The 20,220-nt window shown below is 38.0% G+C and overlaps 1 protein-coding gene across 1 annotated transcript in view; it reads right to left on the bottom strand.

The window, feature by feature from the left end:
- The window catches only part of LOC124257239 (dynamin-1-like), a 71,873-nt gene that overhangs the window by 3,847 nt on the left and 47,806 nt on the right, over positions 1–20,220 (bottom strand). Inside the window, 6 exon segments of the mRNA XM_046691251.1 lie at positions 1,356–1,570; positions 4,272–4,328; positions 6,690–6,778; positions 6,781–6,835; positions 8,763–8,892; positions 14,474–14,583. Coding sequence (XP_046547207.1) covers positions 1,356–1,570; positions 4,272–4,328; positions 6,690–6,778; positions 6,781–6,835; positions 8,763–8,892; positions 14,474–14,583 — 656 coding nt within the window.

Below are 20,220 nucleotides of genomic sequence, written 5' to 3'. Positions count from 1 at the left end.
ATAGCGCCAAACTCCACACTAGGTATGTTCATAGCGCCAACAATCAAGGCACAGCACATTATTACCCTGGATAACCCAAGCCGCCTGTTAAGAGCTAGAAGGTTATAGTCACATGACTTATCCCACTGGGTACCCATTTTCTGCTGGGTGAACGGAGGCAATTTTGAACAAACTCTATACCTAAGTGAGACCACTTTTATCACATGTGTTTCATGATCAGATCTACTGAACTTTACACTAACTTATGACATTTTACACTTTTAAAATACATGTATTTGAATTTTAAAGTATGTTTCAAATTTCCAAGAAAACAGAACATTTACAAGAAATATAACTTGAAAGAATCTTATCGAGAAAAATCATTCTTTCTGTACCAAAATTTGTATTCAACTCCAACAAACAGATACCAGAACTTATGTGGTATGCTCAAGATATTTTTCCCTTTGGAGACACATCAAGGCCTGTTGGATTCTATACAATAACATCACGATATCAGCAGAGGTCATTCTGAATCGTCAATGATATCTTTTGATATTCTCATTGACTTTCCAGATGCCAGTTAGTCAGAGTCCCAGAAAACCGATCAGAAACAAAACTATGATAGCATGAGCACTTCAACAACAGTTGTATATCTGTTGGTCTGGTGCCACTGCCCAATCCCAATTCCTGGCAGTTAAATCCATATAAAGCATTCAACTTCTTATAGATAGGTATGTTTAAAATAGGTCCTGGGCAGTCAAAAGGGCTATATTGAAATAAAACTCAGTGTTAACATTTTTGTAAAGAAGTGTAATAAATATTATTTTCTGAAACTAAATCCCACATAAGATGTTCATTTACAAGGAAACGTGATAATTTCAACAGAATAGTAACCTAATCTGTTTTTGCATGTTCACATTTTCTTATTATGAAATGGAAACAATGTTCTCATTACAATGTAATTCAAGTTTACAATCAACATTGTTCCATACTGTATCTGTGCTCCCTTGTTGCAATCGACAGGCGATGTGTCATAAAGAGAATTAATTTCCATTTTCTTTTGTAAGATGCCCTTTCAAAAGAAGACAATGAGCTTAAGCCTACGATTCTTGGTTTTACTTTCAAATCATACACAACAACACGACTGCACGACAACAGGAGATAGAAAGTTACATCTGACCACATCCTAATATAAGTGTGGTTCTTGCGACATATTTTCACCAGAAACTCAACCGGGTCCCCATCCACTAAATGTTCTTAGTGCTACGACATTCGATAAACTATAGAGATACGACAGGTCGTAACGTTATGAACTCTTTGTGGATCGGGACCAAGAGGTGCAGAGGCCCTTGTGGAAGCTCTGTCTGTAAACTCACCCGTTAAACGGCATGACCCCTCCTCCAGAGCCTCCTCCTCCAGCGTTAGGCTCAGCCTTCAGCCAGTCGTTGTCCACCGGGGGTGGTGTTGGGGTGTACGTGGTGCCCGTAGAGACGTCGCCAATGATGCTGAGAGCCTCTTTTGTTGCGTGGTACATTCTCAGCATCTCATCTCGACGCTGTGCCTCTTCGGGTGATTCCTCCATCAGTGACGACTACAGAAGACAACAGTCTTGTTTTGGAACTTTCAATACACATCAGTGTCCTCGACAGTTTTATAACAGAATAATATTCTCATACTAATAATAATTATAAATAATTTTCGAAATACAGTCGAACACTTTTGTGTGTAAGTTGAAAGACCAACATGAATAGTTCAAGCTATCTGAGGCTTCACATAACACACAATGGTGAATAAACAAGTAATAACAAGGACCAAACTTCACTTTGAGACAACCATAATCTCAAGACAATGGAACGCAGGAACGCAGGAACCCATGTACACATGTGAGCACTGACAAACTTAGAGACACAATCAGATCAATTCAAACCCACAGTCTCAGCTAGACGTTTAGCCAAAGGGAAGCAACTCTTCACAGTGAACTGCCACATCTTAGACAACTGAGACACTTATGTCTCCAGTAACACTATGTGATCTGGACACAATTTCCAGAATTACATCTTCTACAAGTGTACCATTCTCTTCCCACAGAGGTTACTCCTGTCATATCTTCCTACGTAACCTCTGTTCTAATATGGCCCTTTCATGGTGTGAGCGTTCAAGACTCGTGATTGGAGGCAATCAGATTTAGTTGTGCAATCAGCGATGTTATTTCAAAAGTGATCATTCGCAAGGCCTCGGTAATTTCCGTATGCTTTGAGAAAACTAAACTTCTTCCCCTGCGCGATGCGCAAACGTTTCTTCTAGACAGAACTCAGTCATGTTATGGCGGATCAGTGGCGTCTCCATCGCCCTCGTTGACAACGGACAAGCTAGCCATTAAACGTCTTGTGTGTAACATCAACACAAGTCCCTGGCAGATGGGGGATATTTTTGGCCCCACATTTGCTTGTGTTAGTCAAGTTGAATCTAAGTCGATGAGACACCTGTTCTGATTGGATAGAAAGAAGGGAGATAATTCGTTTTGCGATCTTTTGCCGCGACAACCGGGAAATATGGAACAGAGGTTCGTAGGAAGATATGACAAGTAACCTCTGTGGGAAGAGAATGCAAGTGTACAGGTGTTGGAAATACTACTGCCAATAGTAGAGATAACCAGATGAAGCTGATTTCAACACAGGACCAGATATGTCGATGTCTGAAGAAGTCACAGAATCCAAAATCCAAAAACTTCAGAGAAAGCTGGGGAGGCAGGGTAGCCTTGTGGTTAAAACAAAGGGCCAAAGTCCCAGCTCATTTCCCCATATGTGTAAAATTTGTGAAGCCCATGTCTGGTGTCTCCTGCCTTGATATTGCTGGAATACAGCTGAAAGTGGCGTAAAATCCAACTCACTCACTGAAAGAAAGCTGGCAAACAGTGCAATATATCAGTACACGCGGAATTAGAAAGTTGCAAGTGTTACATCACTACGCTTCAAGGTGTGTCAGTCGGCTGAATTATACAAAAGAAGATTAAATGATTTCCCCTGTATTGAAAACACTGGAGACTTAGGTACAAGTTTTGAATATTGGCTTTTATTTTATAATTGAGAAAAGAGAAAGATGATCAATGAAGATCCTAAAATAGACAGGCGCAGAATCAATCTTCAGATATGTGAAGAAAGGAATTTTTTCAGATGTGAAGTGATTCCATTCTTTGCGATCATGTCAGTGAAGCAAAAATTCAAAAGTACTACTGAAATTGATCAAGGATGTTAGATATATTTTCCTAATTACATACATCCATAATTAATCGGAACCATTATTAGCACAAGTTTGTTAAGTCAGGTTCACTTGGCTAATTTCAACATGCACCAGTTCCTGAAATCAAGTCTTCGAAGTTTCTTTGAAACCTTTCTCTATTTTGGTCCTGTTCTCAATGAAATATAGCTTACCTCTACAAAGTCATAACATTCATTTTGCTACACTAACATGAAATTTGTCATTCCAGTTTAAACATTAGCTTCTGACTTAAGACCTAATTATCAGCATCTCATCAGCTAAAGAGGGATGTATCATCATTCATATGAGAAATCAACATCCACGTACGAATATATATAGCAACAAATGAACCCAACTGACGTGGAGACTTAAAAAAATGCTTTTTGTTAAATACCGTGCTCAGCAATACTAAAACTTTTCGACATCAGCCTGTAAATAATCAGATCCCGACCAGACAACCCAGAATTTGAGTGAGTGAGTGAGTGAGTATGGTTTTACGCCGCTTTTTAGCAATATTCCAGCAATATCACGGCGGGGGACACCAGAAATGGGCTTCACACATTGTACCCATGTGGGGAATCGAACCCGGGTCTTCGGCGTGACGAGCGAACGCTTTAACCACTAGGCTACCCCACCGCCCCCAGAATTTGACATCATGAGCATCGATCTACGCAGCTGGGAAACAGTGACATGCATCAACCAACTCAGGGAGCCTGACCACACGATCGCAACTGTAATAAACAACTTACACCTACCGATCCTGACCACAGGACAAGCAAGGATTGCTGAAGTTCAGTTCTTTACGTGATCTTCATGGTTATTAAAAACCTGATCCTCTAGGAAGTATGATTTTTCGCCTGTTTTAGCAATATCCAAGCCATATCAGAGAAGAAAACACCATGTTCGAGTTTCACAAACTGTTCACACATGGAGAACAGAACCTGAATCATTACTGTTATTAGCAAACACTTTAACTACTGGGCTACCCCACCTCGTAACTCTGTTACATTGGCGGATGTTGGTTATCTGTTTACCTGGTCTCCAGATGAGTAGAGATGAGCCAGAAGGTCTGTGTTGATGAACTCTTTCAACTGAAAACACAAAGCATCAGCAAGTTTCAGACAGAGATTAAATCATTTGTTTATTCCAATTTATAGGCCTGAGTTTTGATTCATGATGCATTCAGATCAATAAATTAGTCTCAAGATTGTAAATGAAGGTGTTAAATTATTTACTAAAGAAGAAACATTAAAATAAATGTCTGTTTATCATGAATGTGGACCCTTTTTAGGGAAGATTTCTGATCTGTGATCAAGGGGGAATAACTCTTGTACAACAACAATACTGACTGACTGACTGAGTTTGGTTTTACGCGGCTTTTAGCAATATTCCAGCAACATCACGGCAGGGAACACCAGAAATGGGCTTCACACATTGTCCCCATGTGGGGATTCGAACCCGGGTCTTTGGAGTGACGAGCCAACGCTTTAACCACTAGGCTACCCCACCGCCCCTAACAACAATAACAACTTGTGCAAAGGAGTTTAGTTTTACGCCGCAATCAGCAATATTCCAGCTATATGGCGGTCTGTAAATGATTGAGTCAGGGCCAAACAATCCAGTGATGAACAGCATGAGCATCGATTTACACAATTGGGAACCGATGACATGTGTCACTGTCAACCAAGCCAGCAAGCCTGACCACCCGATCCGTTAGTCACCTCTTACGACAAGCATGCTTTACTGAAGATCAATTCTAACCCAGATCTTCATGGGTCTAATGAATGAACCATTGGGACTACTGTACGTTGTGTACATTAACACAGATTTAGGATATTTAAGCACTAACATCGCTTTCTCATACACACAATCGCAACAGCTGATTAACAGCAAGACTGTCAAGCGTAAGTACAAGACAAATTTCAACAGTAGTTTTGATCAGAAGGGAAATGCGAGGCAGATTTAACTGGCATCCGCAAAATATTGAAAATTTATCATAAAAATATCATTGTAATTAATACATATTATAATTTTGGAATCACACGGAACATCATTATGTTCTGTTGTGTGTGTGTCTTTCTTTCTGTCGGTCTGTCTATCTATCTGTATGTCTGTCTATCTATCTGTATGTTTGTCTATCTATCTGTATGTCTGTCTATCTATCTGTATGTCTGTCTATCTATCTGTATGTCTATCTATCTGTATGTCTGTCTGTCTATCTATCTGTATGTCTGTCTATCTATCTGTATGTCTGTCTATCTATCTGTATGTCTGTCTATCTATCTGTATGTCTGTCTATCTATCTGTATGTCTGTCTATCTATCTGTATGTCTGTCTATCTGTATGTCTCTGTATGTCTGTCTATCTATCTGTATGTCTGTCTATCTATCTGTATGTCTGTCTATCTATCTGTATGTCTGTCTATCTATCTGTATGTCTGTCTATCTATCTGTATATCTGTCTGTCTATCTATCTGTCTGTCTATGTATCTATCTCTGTATGTCTGTCTCTATCTATCTGTATGTCTGTCTATCTGTCTGTCTATCTATCTGTATGTCTGTCTATCTATCTGTATGTCTGTCTATCTATCTGTATGTCTGTCTATCTGTATGTCTGTCTATCTGTATGTCTGTCTATCTATCTGTATGTCTGTCTATCTGTATGTCTGTCTATCTATCTGTATCTGTGTCTATCTATCTATCTGTATGTCTGTCTATCTATCTGTATGTCTGTCTGTCTATCTATCTGTATGTCTGTCTATATGTCTGTCTATCTATCTGTATGTCTGTCTATCTGTCTATCTATCTGTATGTCTGTCTATCTATCTGTATGTCTATCTATCTGTATGTCTGTCTATCTATCTGTATGTCTGTCTATCTATCTGTATGTCTGTCTATCTATCTGTATGTCTATCTATCTGTATGTCTGTCTATCTATCTATCTGTATGTCTGTCTATCTATCTGTCTGTATGTCTGTCTATCTATATGTATGTCTATCTATCTATCTGTATGTCTGTCTATCTATCTGTATGTCTGTCTATCTATCTGTATGTCTGTCTATCTATCTGTATGTCTCTGTCTATCTATCTGTATGTCTGTCTATCTATCTGTATGTCTATCTATCTGTATGTCTGTCTATCTATCTATCTGTATGACTGTCTATCTATCTATCTGTATGTCTGTATCTATCTATCTGTCTGTATGTCTGTCTATCTATCTGTATGTCTGTCTATCTATCTGTATGTGTGTCTATCTATCTGTATGTCTGTCTATCTATCTGTATGTCTGTCTATCTATCTGTATGTCTGTCTATCTATCTGTATGTCTGTCTATCTGTCTGTATGTCTGTCTATCTATCTGTATGTCTGTCTATCTATCTGTATGTCTATCTATCTGTATGTCTGTATCTATCTGTATGTCTGTCTATCTTTACACCACTGGATCTCACTCACGTTGTTGACGATCATGTGCATCATGGTCTTCGGCACCAGATCTCTCTGTGTCTTGTTGATGATCTTCATGTAGGAGTCGACCAGATTCGGATTGTCTCCACCTGGCGTTCCAGCTGAGGGTCCATGGAACCAATATCATCCTTGCTCTGTACAAATACAAAACAGTGTCCATAGAACAGTGTGCACAACACAGTAATCCAGTGATATCACGCAGTCAAAGGGGCCACTAATTTCAGCTCCTTGTAGCTGTAAGTTTGTTATAAGCATTTTGAGTGAGTGCGTTTAGTTTTACGCCACTTTTAGCAATATTCCAGCAATATCATGGTAGGAGACACCAGAAATGGGCTTCACACATAGTACCCATGAGGGGAATCGAACCCGGGTCTTCTGCGTGACTAGTAAATGCTTCATAGGCTACCTCACCAACCCAATAAGTTTTTTGACTAAAACATATAGCATGTGTCCAGGCACAGGCAAATTGTAGCACAAATATTGTTGCGCAACAAAGAGAAAATGACCGTTGAACCAGAAGCTGGCAGGGGTAATGGAGGCGAAGAACGATTTGACATGCCACAATTTGCGCTTAAAATGTTGAATTAAATATATTATACGTGAGTAATTATTAAATATGAGTTTGGAAATCTGAGAGCACAACCCTGTGAGGAAATGGGTGTCTACCTTTGATGATGGCGATATTTTATTTTGATATTAAAAATATTTTTCGAACAGAAGCGGAAGCACGATATGTGAAACCTTTATCAGCTTTATATGTGAAGACTGGTCATTTTCTCTTTGTTGTGCAACCCTATTTGCGATACAATTTGCCTGTGGTCCAGGATCCCAGAAACAGTTCATTGTATCCATTGTATCACTATAACCATGTTCATTATATATATAGTTTACTGTGTGCCTCTTCCATTGCAAACTATGTCCTATATCTTCACTTTCTGACTGGTGAAAAAAATTCTCAGTACACCGCATGAGATTGAAGAACTAACCTTATTGAAAATTTGAAATATTTCTTTCTCTCCGATTCCAGAATGATCCTTATAATGCCAAGCGCTAATTATCCTAAAGCCAGGACTTGCATTTGTCCAGATTCACTTCTTGCCATTACTGGTAAGATGCTGAACTAGAACATTGTGCTTCTTGTATAGATCCACTTGAATAGTACAGGCATTTGTTCCCATTGTTAAGATGTTAGGTAGTATGGTTTTACGCAACTTTTAGCGACATTCCCGCTATATCAGAGTGGGGGACACCAGAGGCGAGATGAGGTGAAATTGGGTTTAACGTCGTGCTTGAGAATATTTCGCTCATAAGACAACGTGCATGCGTGTGTATGTGTATGTGCGGCTGCTTGTACTAGCCCAGACTTAAGCTGGTTTTATAGTGCTAGCCCACTGAGATACCATGCCGCAGTGAAGCATGAATACCCCACTCAGACACATTATACTGACTCCGAGCCGACCAGTCCTTGTTGTACCCATTAATGCCGAGCGCCAGACAGGGACCAACAAGTACCATATTTTAACGTCTTTTGGTATGACGCTGTCGGGGATCGAACCCGCGACCTTCTGCTCCCCGGGCGGACGCTCTAACCACTACACCACGGAGGTGGTCGGGGGACACCAGAAATGGGCTTCACACATTGTACCCATGTGGGGAATCGAACCCAGATCTTCTGCATGACGAGTGAACACTTTAACCACTAGCCTACCTCACAGCCCCTGTTAACAAATGGCTAACATTATGGCTCCCAGGGAAAACTATGCTTGCTCACCATTGTTACATATACTCAACAAGTATTTAACTGTTCATATTACGATCCAAATATTGAATATTGGGGTGGTCCTTAACTTCTTTTGTTGAGTATAAGTCAAAGGTACTTATCTACAAGATGCTCATGCAAATAAACCGTACCATTTTGTCTGTTGGTCCACCAGCTACCCCAGGTCAGAGTATGAAAGCAGTATAAATTTGTTCACAAAAAACTGAAGTCTGGTCACACTATATGCAAATTAAATTGCGTAATTCTCAGTCATCACTGCACCAGAATGTGTCACAACTAACCGAAGATGACCCTTCCTCGGACTGTCTCTCCGGGTATACTCCAGCTCGTAGAAATGACGCCTTCCAGGAGTCGATGTCTTCCTGGTTCTCAGCGGACAACTCAAGCTGCTTGTAATCCTTGTAGACATTCCTGCAAGGTCACACATGTAGAGTCACCTCCCCTGTTAGTGTTACACTCTTCAAATAATTACACTTATTAACATCAACAGATAAAACAACAATATTCTTACTTGATTTAGGTTTCAAACAATAAATTCATGGTATGACAGACAAAAATAATTGATTTTATATCTAAATAAATAATTTTACATTCATAGACGGATCTTTGATATCACTGAATCTTCAATATGTTGAAAGTTTCTTAAACAGTTTTTAAACTGTCAAAATACAGTGAATTTCTTGAACGTTATTCAACCAAACTAAGAATAGAACAGAAATGTTATAACTCAAATAAAGAGCCTGTACATTTGACCTCTATCTTATCTAATAGTTCTCAGTTTCAATCATGTTTATGAGTCATCATTTATTCTCAGAATGATGAGGCTATTACAAATTAAATTCAAATTAAAGTATTTAAGTTAAAACACATGATGAGTTGAATTATCATCAATTATTACAAACACGTTGCTGAAAAATAAGTTTGGCAAATAATTATGCTTATAAACATCCGGCAAATGAAATCGCCAATAGAGCCGATACAATGTGACTATAACGATGAACACAACTGATGAACACAACAGAACACGACCACAGTAGTAACAACCTCCTCTTTCAAACATCAATTAGGGGAACTCGTTTGTTTTCAAAATGGCCGACATGTCAGCCATTTTCATACTGCCTGATTTAACTGAACAAACTTCAAACTTCCCACTTCATATTTGAATGCACCCATTGCCATTTTAAATTTTATGATGAGTGTTTTGTTTGACGCCTCTTACAATAGCATTTCAATCACATCTTAAGGGACGTCAGCTTGATATGAGAGAGAGTGAGTGAGTGAGGTTTAGTTTTATGCCGCTTTTAGCAATACTCCTGCAATATCATGGCAGGGGACACCAGAAATGGGCTTCACACGATGTACCCATGTGGGAATCGAACCCGGGTTTTCGGCGTGACGAGCGAAGACTTTAACCACTAGGCAACCCACCGCCTCTTGATATGGGATAAAAACCCAACTGATGTAGACAGTAGATGTTTATCATGGAGGCATGGGTTTGGTGCTGACAAACCATGAAACATAATCATGGAGAATGTGGGATTTGAACCCATAATCACAGGTTCCTAACATACTTGGCACTCACCAAGGTGCATGGTTCACAGTGAATAACACTTAGACGATTGCTCAACCCTTGTCCACAGATGCTGTAGAGTGAGTGAGTGAGTACGCCGTACTCAGCAATATTCCAGCTATATGGCGGCGGTCTGTAAATAATTGAGCCTGGACCAGACAATCCAGGGATCAACAGCATGAGCATTGATCTACGCAATTGGGATACGATGACATCTGTCAACCAAGTCCGCGAGCTTGACCTCCCGATCCCGTTAGTCGCCTCTTACAACAAGCATGGTTTACTGAAGATCAATTCTAACCCGGACCTTCACGGGTCAGATGCTGTAGAAGATGTTCCCATAATTAATGCTGTTGAGATGATGTTAAAATCAACCCAGCGTGGTTCATTCCAAAATAAAGAATTTCCGTATGTTTGTTGAATCTTGGAGAGATCAGGTTCAGTTTTAATATCATATACCAACTGATGCCAAATACAGCCGGCAAATCGACAGTGTGGAAAGACAATGGCATTCATTCCTACCAAATAAACCCCATTCGCAAAAGAAGTGAAAATATTCGTGAATATTGCAATTATATTGCTGAGAACAGTATTGCAATTGTAACTTAACTATTGTATTATTATCCAACAGTATTGCAATACAGAAACTGGTATATGTACGTGCTCTAGCTAAAGCACAACTAGCTAAAGCACTATAACTAAAGCACATTTAAGAAGGCAGTAACAGTAAGTCTTGTTGACCTTTGTTGACACATTTAGAATGTACTGGATACATCAGTGTATCCTGTGATGGTTATTTGCTGTGGTTATACAACCTTATTGAAGGTTGTTTATCAGGGTAGTCTTGTTCCTGTTCCAGAAAAGCAGCTGAACCAACATTACCTAATGACCATGACAGTTATCTTCAATATCATCCTCAGGAAATGTTGAGAGTACTCTGTTTCAGCTCTCAACACCTTGCGCTACAGCACACATTGTGTGGAACATCGCGTAAGGTGATACATCTTTTTTGTGAAAACAGCTCTTATTACAGCTGTTAAACTGCTGTTGAATGACAAACAGCTGTGAAATGATCACTGATGAAATGATCAACATGATCAAACCATTGTGAAATTAACAAACAGCTGTGAAATGATCAAACAGTCAAACCACTGTGAAATGATCAAACCACTGTGAAATGATCAAACATGGTCAAACCACTGAAATTATCAAACATGATCAAACAGCTGTGAAATGATCAAATTTGATCAAGCAGCTGTGAAGTGATCAAAATGATCAAACAGTGGTTACATGGCCAAACATGATCAAACAGCTGTTACATGATCAAATAGCTGTTATAATAACTGATACATGATCAAATTGCTGCTATATGATCAAATAACTCAGCAAGCTGAGCACAAAACACACACCAAAAACAGAACAGAACTACACTATCACAAACTCAAGGCAGAAATGCATGATGACAACACTACTCTACTTCAAACATTCTGTATCTAGCCAGGTGTGTATCTAGCCAGGTGTGAGTTGCCAACGATCATGCTAAGGCTACCATGGTTACAATTAGTGAAAGATGAAGTGCCTAACTGACTGAGTGAAAGTCAGAGGAGGTTATACACGGGTCTAAACAGATGATGTTTTAGTTCTTCAGGAACCACAGCAAAAGAAAACCAGAAACTGCAATGTGTCTTTGGGCATCACGTTTTAGTTGTACCAATCTTCATGACCATATTTGGGACTATCAAGTGTTGGCCAATGACACAGTCTGGGTTCATTAATCATTTGCATAATTATTGCTCGAGTGTTCAAAACGATGAAAACATCAGATGCAAGTAAGGATACTTAAAACAAACAGAATAACTATTACTTCAAGGAAAAGTTCACATAGAAACAAGACGTAATATTTGTAAAATTAAAATTCCAGGGCCCCATTTCACAAAGCTTTCATAGCGCTAAGACTGTCGTGAGCCTATGTTAAAGTATGGGAGTTACGATCACCATATCGCTAAGACTGTCGTGAGCCTATGTTAAAGTATGGGAGTTACGATCACCATAGCGCTAAGACTGTCGTGAGCCTATGTTAAAGTATGGGAGTTACGATCACCATAGCGCTAAGACTGTCTTGAGCCTATGTTAAAGTATGGGAGTTACGATCACCATAGCGCTAAGACTGTCGTGAGCCTATGTTAAAGTATAAGGAGTCTACGATCACCATAGCATAGCTAAGACTGTCGTGGAGCCTATGTTAAAGTATGGGAGTTTACGATCACCATAGCTTAAGACTGTCGTGAGCCTATGTTAAAGTATGGGAGTTACGATCACCATAGCGTTAAGACTGTCGTGAGCCTATGTTAAAGTATGGGAGTTACGATCACCATAGCGCTAAGACTGTCTTGAGTCTATGTTAAAGTATGGGAGTTACGATCACCATAGAGCTAAGACTGTCTTGAGCCTATGTTAAAGTATGGGAGATTTAACGATCACCATAGCTAAGACTGTCTTGAGCCTATGTTAAAGTATGGGAGTAAAGTATGGGAGTTACGATCACCATAGCGTTAAGACTGTCTTGAGCCTATGTTAAAGTATGGGAGTTACGATCACCATAGCGCTAAGACTGTGGTGAGCCTATGTTAAAGTATGGGAGTTACAATCACCATAGCGTTAAGACTGTCGTGAGCCTATGTTAAAGTATGGGAGATACGATCACCATAGCGCTAAGACTGTCGTGAGCCTATGTTAAAGTATGGGAGTTATGATCACCATACCGCTAAGACTGTCGTAAGACTATGTTAAAGCATGGGAGTTACGATCACCATAGCGCTAAGACTGTCGGGAGCCTATGTTAAAGCATGGGAGTTACGATCACCATACCGCTAAGACTGTCGTAAGTCTATGTTAAAGCATGGGAGTTACGATCACCATACCGCTAAGACTGTCGTAAGTCTATGTTAAAGTATGGGAGTTACGATCACCATAGCACTAAGACTGTCGTAAGTCTATGTTAAAGTATGGGAGTTACGATCACCATAGCGCTAAGACTGTCGTGAGCCTATGTTAAAATATTGGGAGTTACGATCACCATAGCGTTATGATCACTTTGTGAATTGTGATCCTGAACCCTAGAGCCCTGCAAAAACACTGAAATCTGACTCCAAAATACATTCGCTGGATTCATATTAAGTCAAATTTTCTCAGTTTCAACCAACTTTCAATCATGGAATTAACACCAGTGTCTCAAACAAATGACAATTTTCTTTATATCTGAAACACTGACCATGAATGCGCATTCTCACAGACCAGCTATGTAATTGGTCACATGCAAGGGTTGCATCTTTTTTTTTTTCCTGTTTTGGTTTCAGAATGTCTGGTTGGGTGCTCAAGACAAACAATTTTTTTTTTAAAAAGTGTCATTTTGTTGGGGGGCGTCCAATGGAAGAATTATTTTCTGTGATTACAAGAAACCCCGAAAGAGTAACAGTTATGAAGAGAGGTAAAACTCAGATTTGATGCCATCAGAGAAATGAGATATTATCAGCAGGAACCAAAGCCAAGTCCACACTCACAGCGAGTGCCACAGAGCCATTTGCTTTTCTGGTTACTATGGTTACAGGCATCCTTATACCTACCTGGTCTCAGGGTTAAACAATGCAAACATATGTTTGTGTGAGAGAAAGCCCCCTTCAATATCTCGCAACCTTAACCCATCAAGGGGCAGCATGTAGCGCTTTTCTCGTTCCTGTTCAAGGGAAGTTACGAAACAACAAAATAAGAGTCTGAAAACAACATCAACAACACTCAAGCTCACAGACATACGTTTTATAAGCGAACAGTTTAGTAAAAATGCTCATGCAGACTGTGCATAAGTTTTCAAAAACATGCACTTGACATTTCCAATAATGAAGACATTTGGAGCAGTGACATTGAATAGTGAAACCCCATTAATCCAGACGATAGCAGTTTCAGATCGGTTATTTTCAAAAACACTGAATAACTTTCATCCAAATTATTCCAAAGATTTATTTTCCAAATTTGGCACTGATTTTAAAGAACGTCCACTGAAAAAGTAATAAAATCGAGGAAATGTTCTTATATGAGGTGTCCCCAGTAAAATCTTTACTTCAATTACTTCCGGGAACCTTATGACAAGGTCATGACTTTAATGTTTTCCTATGAACTGCAAATCTGAATGATTTCCCTGCATATATAATTATATGGATTGGAAGGTTTCACAGTACAAATACACAAGTTTATATTTTTGTATAATTCATGCTCTCTACATGTCATAGGCACCGGGAAAGACAAATATGAAACAAGCACAAACGCATGTGCATTTTTGTAAACTGTTCCCGAACAAACGGGACCTCTTGGTTGGAGGGCCGGTTCTAGATCTAAACGTCTGTATGTTATGAGAAGAAGCGGTTCTACCTGGAATCAGGATTGAAGAGGGCAAAAGGAAATTTCTTGGACATAAATCCTGCCTCAAGGTCTCGAATCTTCAAATTGTCCAGGTTTAACATATACTTCTTATCTTTCTCCTAAAATACAAGCATGTGATGTCACAACATGGCTGTCATGCTGACATCTCCCACAGTGCACCAGAACAGGAAGTGAAACAACACAGAAAGCTGGGGAGGAAAAAGCCTCGGAATGAACTCAAAGAAAACATGACGAAAAATAGTACCTATATCGTCAAAACCACATATATATATATTTGAAATTGAAGGTCAAACGGTTTCAACAACCGTACATTACATCAATTATGATTTGATGTCAAGGTCAAACTTTCCCCAAGGTCAGATTCCAGACAGTAAGCCCATCTGACCAAAGCAGGTTCCAGATTTTTCAGATGATAAAAGAACACATTAAGTTCAGAAATATAAACAGAGTAAACACAATTACGATTAGTTTTTATGTTTCGTCAAGTTTTCAATATTGAATGCAATTCCTGAAGTCATTGGTGGAAGATTTGCTCATGCAATGCAGGCTGCCTCCCTCGTTTTGTGCAAAGGAAAGCACAAGGACACTAAAGAAATATACATGTATATACATCCGAAGACAACCAGAATTTCCACCATATGAAAGATAAACAATATTTAAATTGAATCGTATTAAGCAAGTGCGTCAGGACAGAACGATTTTTCCTTTAAGGGAAGAATTACTTGCATTTTGTGTTTTGCTTTTGAATCATCAAAATGGGGGGCAGATGTTTTCACTTCTTCAAGGCATCAATGGCCTTGACCTTGACCTTGATCCAAACTACCGATATTTAAATATCAAACTGGTTCAACAATTTTCAGAATGAGGCTAATTCTAAAATGAGACATGAGCAATCGGTGTCTGTATCTATCTTTCATTTAACGATGAACAAACCAGTTGCTTGTCCACCAGGCCACCACAGCATGCTCTAACAGGTGTATACCAATCATGCAAGCTAGTACGGAATTATTACAACGCAACACACGTAGAGAGAACGAAAAGTTACAAGGGCATGATTAGAACAGATAACGTCTACAGCAGAATCGCATGCTAAATTTAGCATGACAATATTCAGGGCAAAATGGTGAGAAATGGCGCCCATCTAAAATGATATACCTAGCATCAGTATTGAAAAGAGCGAATGTGGGGTGGCGGGAAAATATCCCCCCGTCGACATCGCGCAGTTTCAGGTTGTCCAGCGGGAGCATATATTTCTTTTCTTTTTCCTGAAAGGAAGTCGGGAGTGAAGTCAAGGGGGATAACTCCCACATGGAGTCCAGCAGGATATGAGAATGTGTGAGGAACGGTGACAATGGATGGGACACAATCATGGGTCATATATTGTGACAATATCCAAAAATATTGTTTGAATAAACAAATGATACACCCCCACACACAAAAAATTATTACCAAATTCACTTTCCCTATCTCTCAGCTATCCCCTTTTAATTTAATTGACAATTCACATGCAAAAAGAAGATTTAAAGCATACAGTTACATTGAAAATTGGTCGCCATTTGCTTATTTGATTCACTCGACAAATTCTTTGAGTGGACGCAATTTGTTAACCCCAAAATTTAATGTCTTTAAAAAAAAAGGATATCATGTTTGTAATTCAATTTTTACAATTTTCATATATATTTTAAACTTTAAAAATAAAATCCCACAAATCTGACGCTTTTGATTAATACTTTTTGTCTCTTGCATTTTGATATGCTGATACAGAATATGCCAAGAATCTTTTTAAAAAACAAATACAAAAAAATCATATTTCCCCCCAAAAATAAGCTTTTATGACCCATGAAAGAAGCAGTGGAAGCTTGAATGCTGTGAAATCTTTGAAATGTCAAAACACGCTGCTACTCTTGGAATGGGGATTCTGTGATCAGAGAAAAGATCGAGACAAACAGAAAACTAACTTCAAGAAAGAACAAGACAGAAATGATTTTTTCCATATCAAAGAAATATCTTTAGATACATATATCAGATATATATATGTGTATATACTGAACAAAATAAGTTACAGAACATAAATACATTCAGGGATATTTTTGGCAGTAAATACTGAACACACAATTTCATACAAATATCCCCAAAAATATTCATGATCCCTATCTTTTGTTGTTCAGTATAGGTATAATATAAGTATGATATTTTCAACATGCATCCTTTTCCAAATTCAGCCATATTGTAGCACCAGCTGCAAATTACTTCTAGATAGTAACTTTATAAAGATCTATGCAAGATTTCAAACCATCAGGGAATATTGAAGCACGGAAAATGGCAGGGAAAGAATTAGTTCAACACACAGTTAGTGAAAACATACAAAAAATTGGCTACACACATGTGCAAACACAAACTCTAAAATTAATAAAAAAATGTAATTTTTGGAGTAAAATTGATATTTTATACTTATCCTGACTCATGCTCTTTTTGCTTGTCTTCTTCTTCTTGCGAACATAGTGGAACACTTGTATCTCCCTAATTGAAGCTCCCTTCAATTTAAAATCACTAATTAGTATTCACCACGAGTTACCTCCTTTTCTCACAAGCTGGGAACGAGGGCTTCACCTCTACCCATGTGCCTCACTCTCTCCTCATATACTGAGCCCAACATTTGAATTTACAGGGAAATCCAAAGTGTTATTTGGGAGGATGGGAGGGCTGACCTCATGAGTCAGGATAAGTATAAAATATCAATTTTACTCCAAAAATTACATATTTTTCCTTATCCTGACTCATGCTCTTTTGCTTGTAGCATCCCTAATGAACGGAGGTGGGAATATCTAATACTTTGGATTTTTAATAATTAGTGATTTGAACTGTGATGATTGTAATAACCCTATGGGAACTTCATAAAGGCACTGAACTGATGAATTCCTGCTGCTAACTTATCAGCTGCCATATAAAGGTTATTATCATGTACTTATTATGATAAAGTATATATAACATTAATACAATGCTTAAGACTAATAGACTTAAGCTTGTTAATATGCTAGTATAAACTCCTTAGAGTTTGTTAGCTAAAATACTTTAAGATATAACATAGTACTAAGCTTAAGATATGATTAAACTTAAGCTAATTATATAATAGCAAACTCTTTAGAGTTTGTTAGTTAATATACTTATATGATATAGATATAATGCTGAGCTTAAGATATGAATAAGCTTTAGCTACATATATAATAGCAAAAACTCTGTAGAGTTTGTTAGCTAATATATTTTATAATATGAGTATAGTACTGTGCTTAAGCTATAATTAACTTAAGCTACATATATAATAGCCAAACTCTGTAGAGTTTGTTAGCTAATATATTTTATAATATGAGTATAGTACTGTGCTTAAGCTATAATTAACTTAAGCTACATATATAATAGCCAAACTCTGTAGAGTTTGTTAGCTAATATATATTTATAATATTAGTATAGTACTGAGCTTAAGATATAATTAACTTAAGCTACATATATATAGCAAAACTCTGTAGGGTTAGCTAATATGTTTATAGTGTAACCATAGTACTAAGCTTAAGATTAGACTTAAGCTAAAAGTATATAGCAAAATAAACTCCTTAGAGTTTATTAACTAATATACTTTTTATGTTAAAAACATAGTACTGAGCTTAAGTTATGATGAAACTTAAGCTATATATATATAATAACAAAACTCCGTCGAGTTTTGTTAGCTAATACCTTTATAATGTAAACATACTGCTTAAGATATGATGAAACTTAAGCTAATTGTATAATAGCGAAAACAACCCTTTTAGAGTTTGTTAGCTATGATATAAACCTAGTATTGAGCTTATGAAGGAAAACTTAAGCTACATATATAATAGCAAGAACTCCAGTAGAGTTTGTTAGCTAATACATGTTATAATGTAACCATAAAGCTTAAAATATGATGAAACTTAAGCAAAATATATAATAGCAAAACCCTCTTTTAGAGTTTTGATAGCTAATATACCTATATGATATAAACATAGTACTGGCGCTTAAGATATGAATAAGCTTAAGTTACATATATAATAGCTAAAACTCTGTAGAGTTTGTTAGCTAATACATGTTATAATATAACCATATTGCTTAGAAATATGATGATACTTATAGCAAAAACTCTTTAGAGTTTGTTAGCTAATCTACTTATATGATATAAACATAGTACTAAGCTTAAGATATGAATAAGCTTAAGCTACCTATATAATAGCAAAACTCCTTAGAGTTTGTTAGCCAATATATTTTAATAATATGAGTATAGTACTATGCTTAAGGTATAATTAGCTTAAGTTACCTATATAATAGTAAAACTCCCAGAGTTTGTTAGCTTAATTAACTTAAGCTATGTATAAAATAGCCAAAAACTCTGTAGAGTTTGTTAGCTAATGCATTTATCATGTAACCATAGTATTACTCTTAAGATATGAATAACTTAAGGTAAATATATATAATAACAAACTCTGTAGAGTTGTTAACTTATATATTGTATGATGTAATAATCATAGTACTGTGATGATAAAAGGAACTTAAGTAAATTATACATAGCATGAAGCTATTTAGTATTGTTATAAGATAAGTAAAAATCTGTTAGATTGACTTATCTTCTCCGAGGAACTGTCAGCTGTTGTGAGAGGACCATGGGATCGAATTGGTGTATACCTGAGACGCCCCTCGGTGGTGATATCTCTCAGATAATGGTTTGCAACCACCATATCGGATTTCCAGAAATAACCCTCCATTATTTCAATCACATTTGTGTAGAACAATTGTAGAAGTTAAGCTTATAATATCATGAGTATTAAGCTCATGGAGGGTCGGAATAGGTCCATCCGCATATGCACGTTAGTATGACAGTTCTGATCCAAATGGAGATATAGTACATGAGACTTCACTCTGCGTAAGTTGATGATAGAGGAAATAATCTGTTGCATTTTTCCTCCTGTTTGGTTTGGTGGAGATAAATTTACAGTGCTCTTGCTGGCCAACTTGATAGAATCATCGCGATCATGGGGTCCAAGTATGTCATCCAGGCGTGTTCATAAACCTCACTTGTGAGGTGTTGAGCACTATATTCATATCCCCAGGTTACGTGAAATTTTCGCTTTTATTCTCCAAACAGAAGTTTAGTAGGTTTACTAACCATCTAGTTGTGTTAGTCGCTTGATGAAATTCAGCTGTAGTTCTGAAACGCTGTGGATTTAGATCCACTTGTATCTTCGCCTAGGTAATTCGCTGCTAAGTCCTTGGACGATGTAGGTGCACAACCAGGTGTGTCTGTCCTCGCTTGAACTTTATGTAAAATCGCCTGACTGCCGATCCCTCGCCTTAACTTGACAGGGGAGGTCTCTAACTTGAAGAAAGGCAGTCTAATCATGAATGTTCAGGTTAACTGGACTGTAATGAGGCTTGCTTTCGCTCACTGATATATAGTTGTCACTTGTGACGAAGTCTTGAACTGTGAATTGAGATCGACCTCTGTGTAGGTCGTTGTCCTCGCCGGTCCAATCAGAACAAGGCATTTTGATTCTGTATAATAATTCGCCTGTGATGTCACCGTGTAGCGGAAAAACCCACCTTGAATAAATTCTTGTCAGCCGCTGATATTAGCATAAACGCCGGTCTTCACCGTGAAGCCCCGGTTATCCGAAAGTGACCCACGTGTTTCGAGGGTTAATGGTAATCGCTGAAACCTCCGGCCAAAT

Source organism: Haliotis rubra, unplaced genomic scaffold, assembly GCF_003918875.1.
Source record: "Haliotis rubra isolate DU_JTF1 unplaced genomic scaffold, ASM391887v1 Scf653, whole genome shotgun sequence".
NCBI lineage: Eukaryota > Metazoa > Mollusca > Gastropoda > Lepetellida > Haliotidae > Haliotis > Haliotis rubra.
Note: the sequence above shows the minus strand (reverse complement) of the source record. Positions and strands in the feature narration are given on the sequence as shown.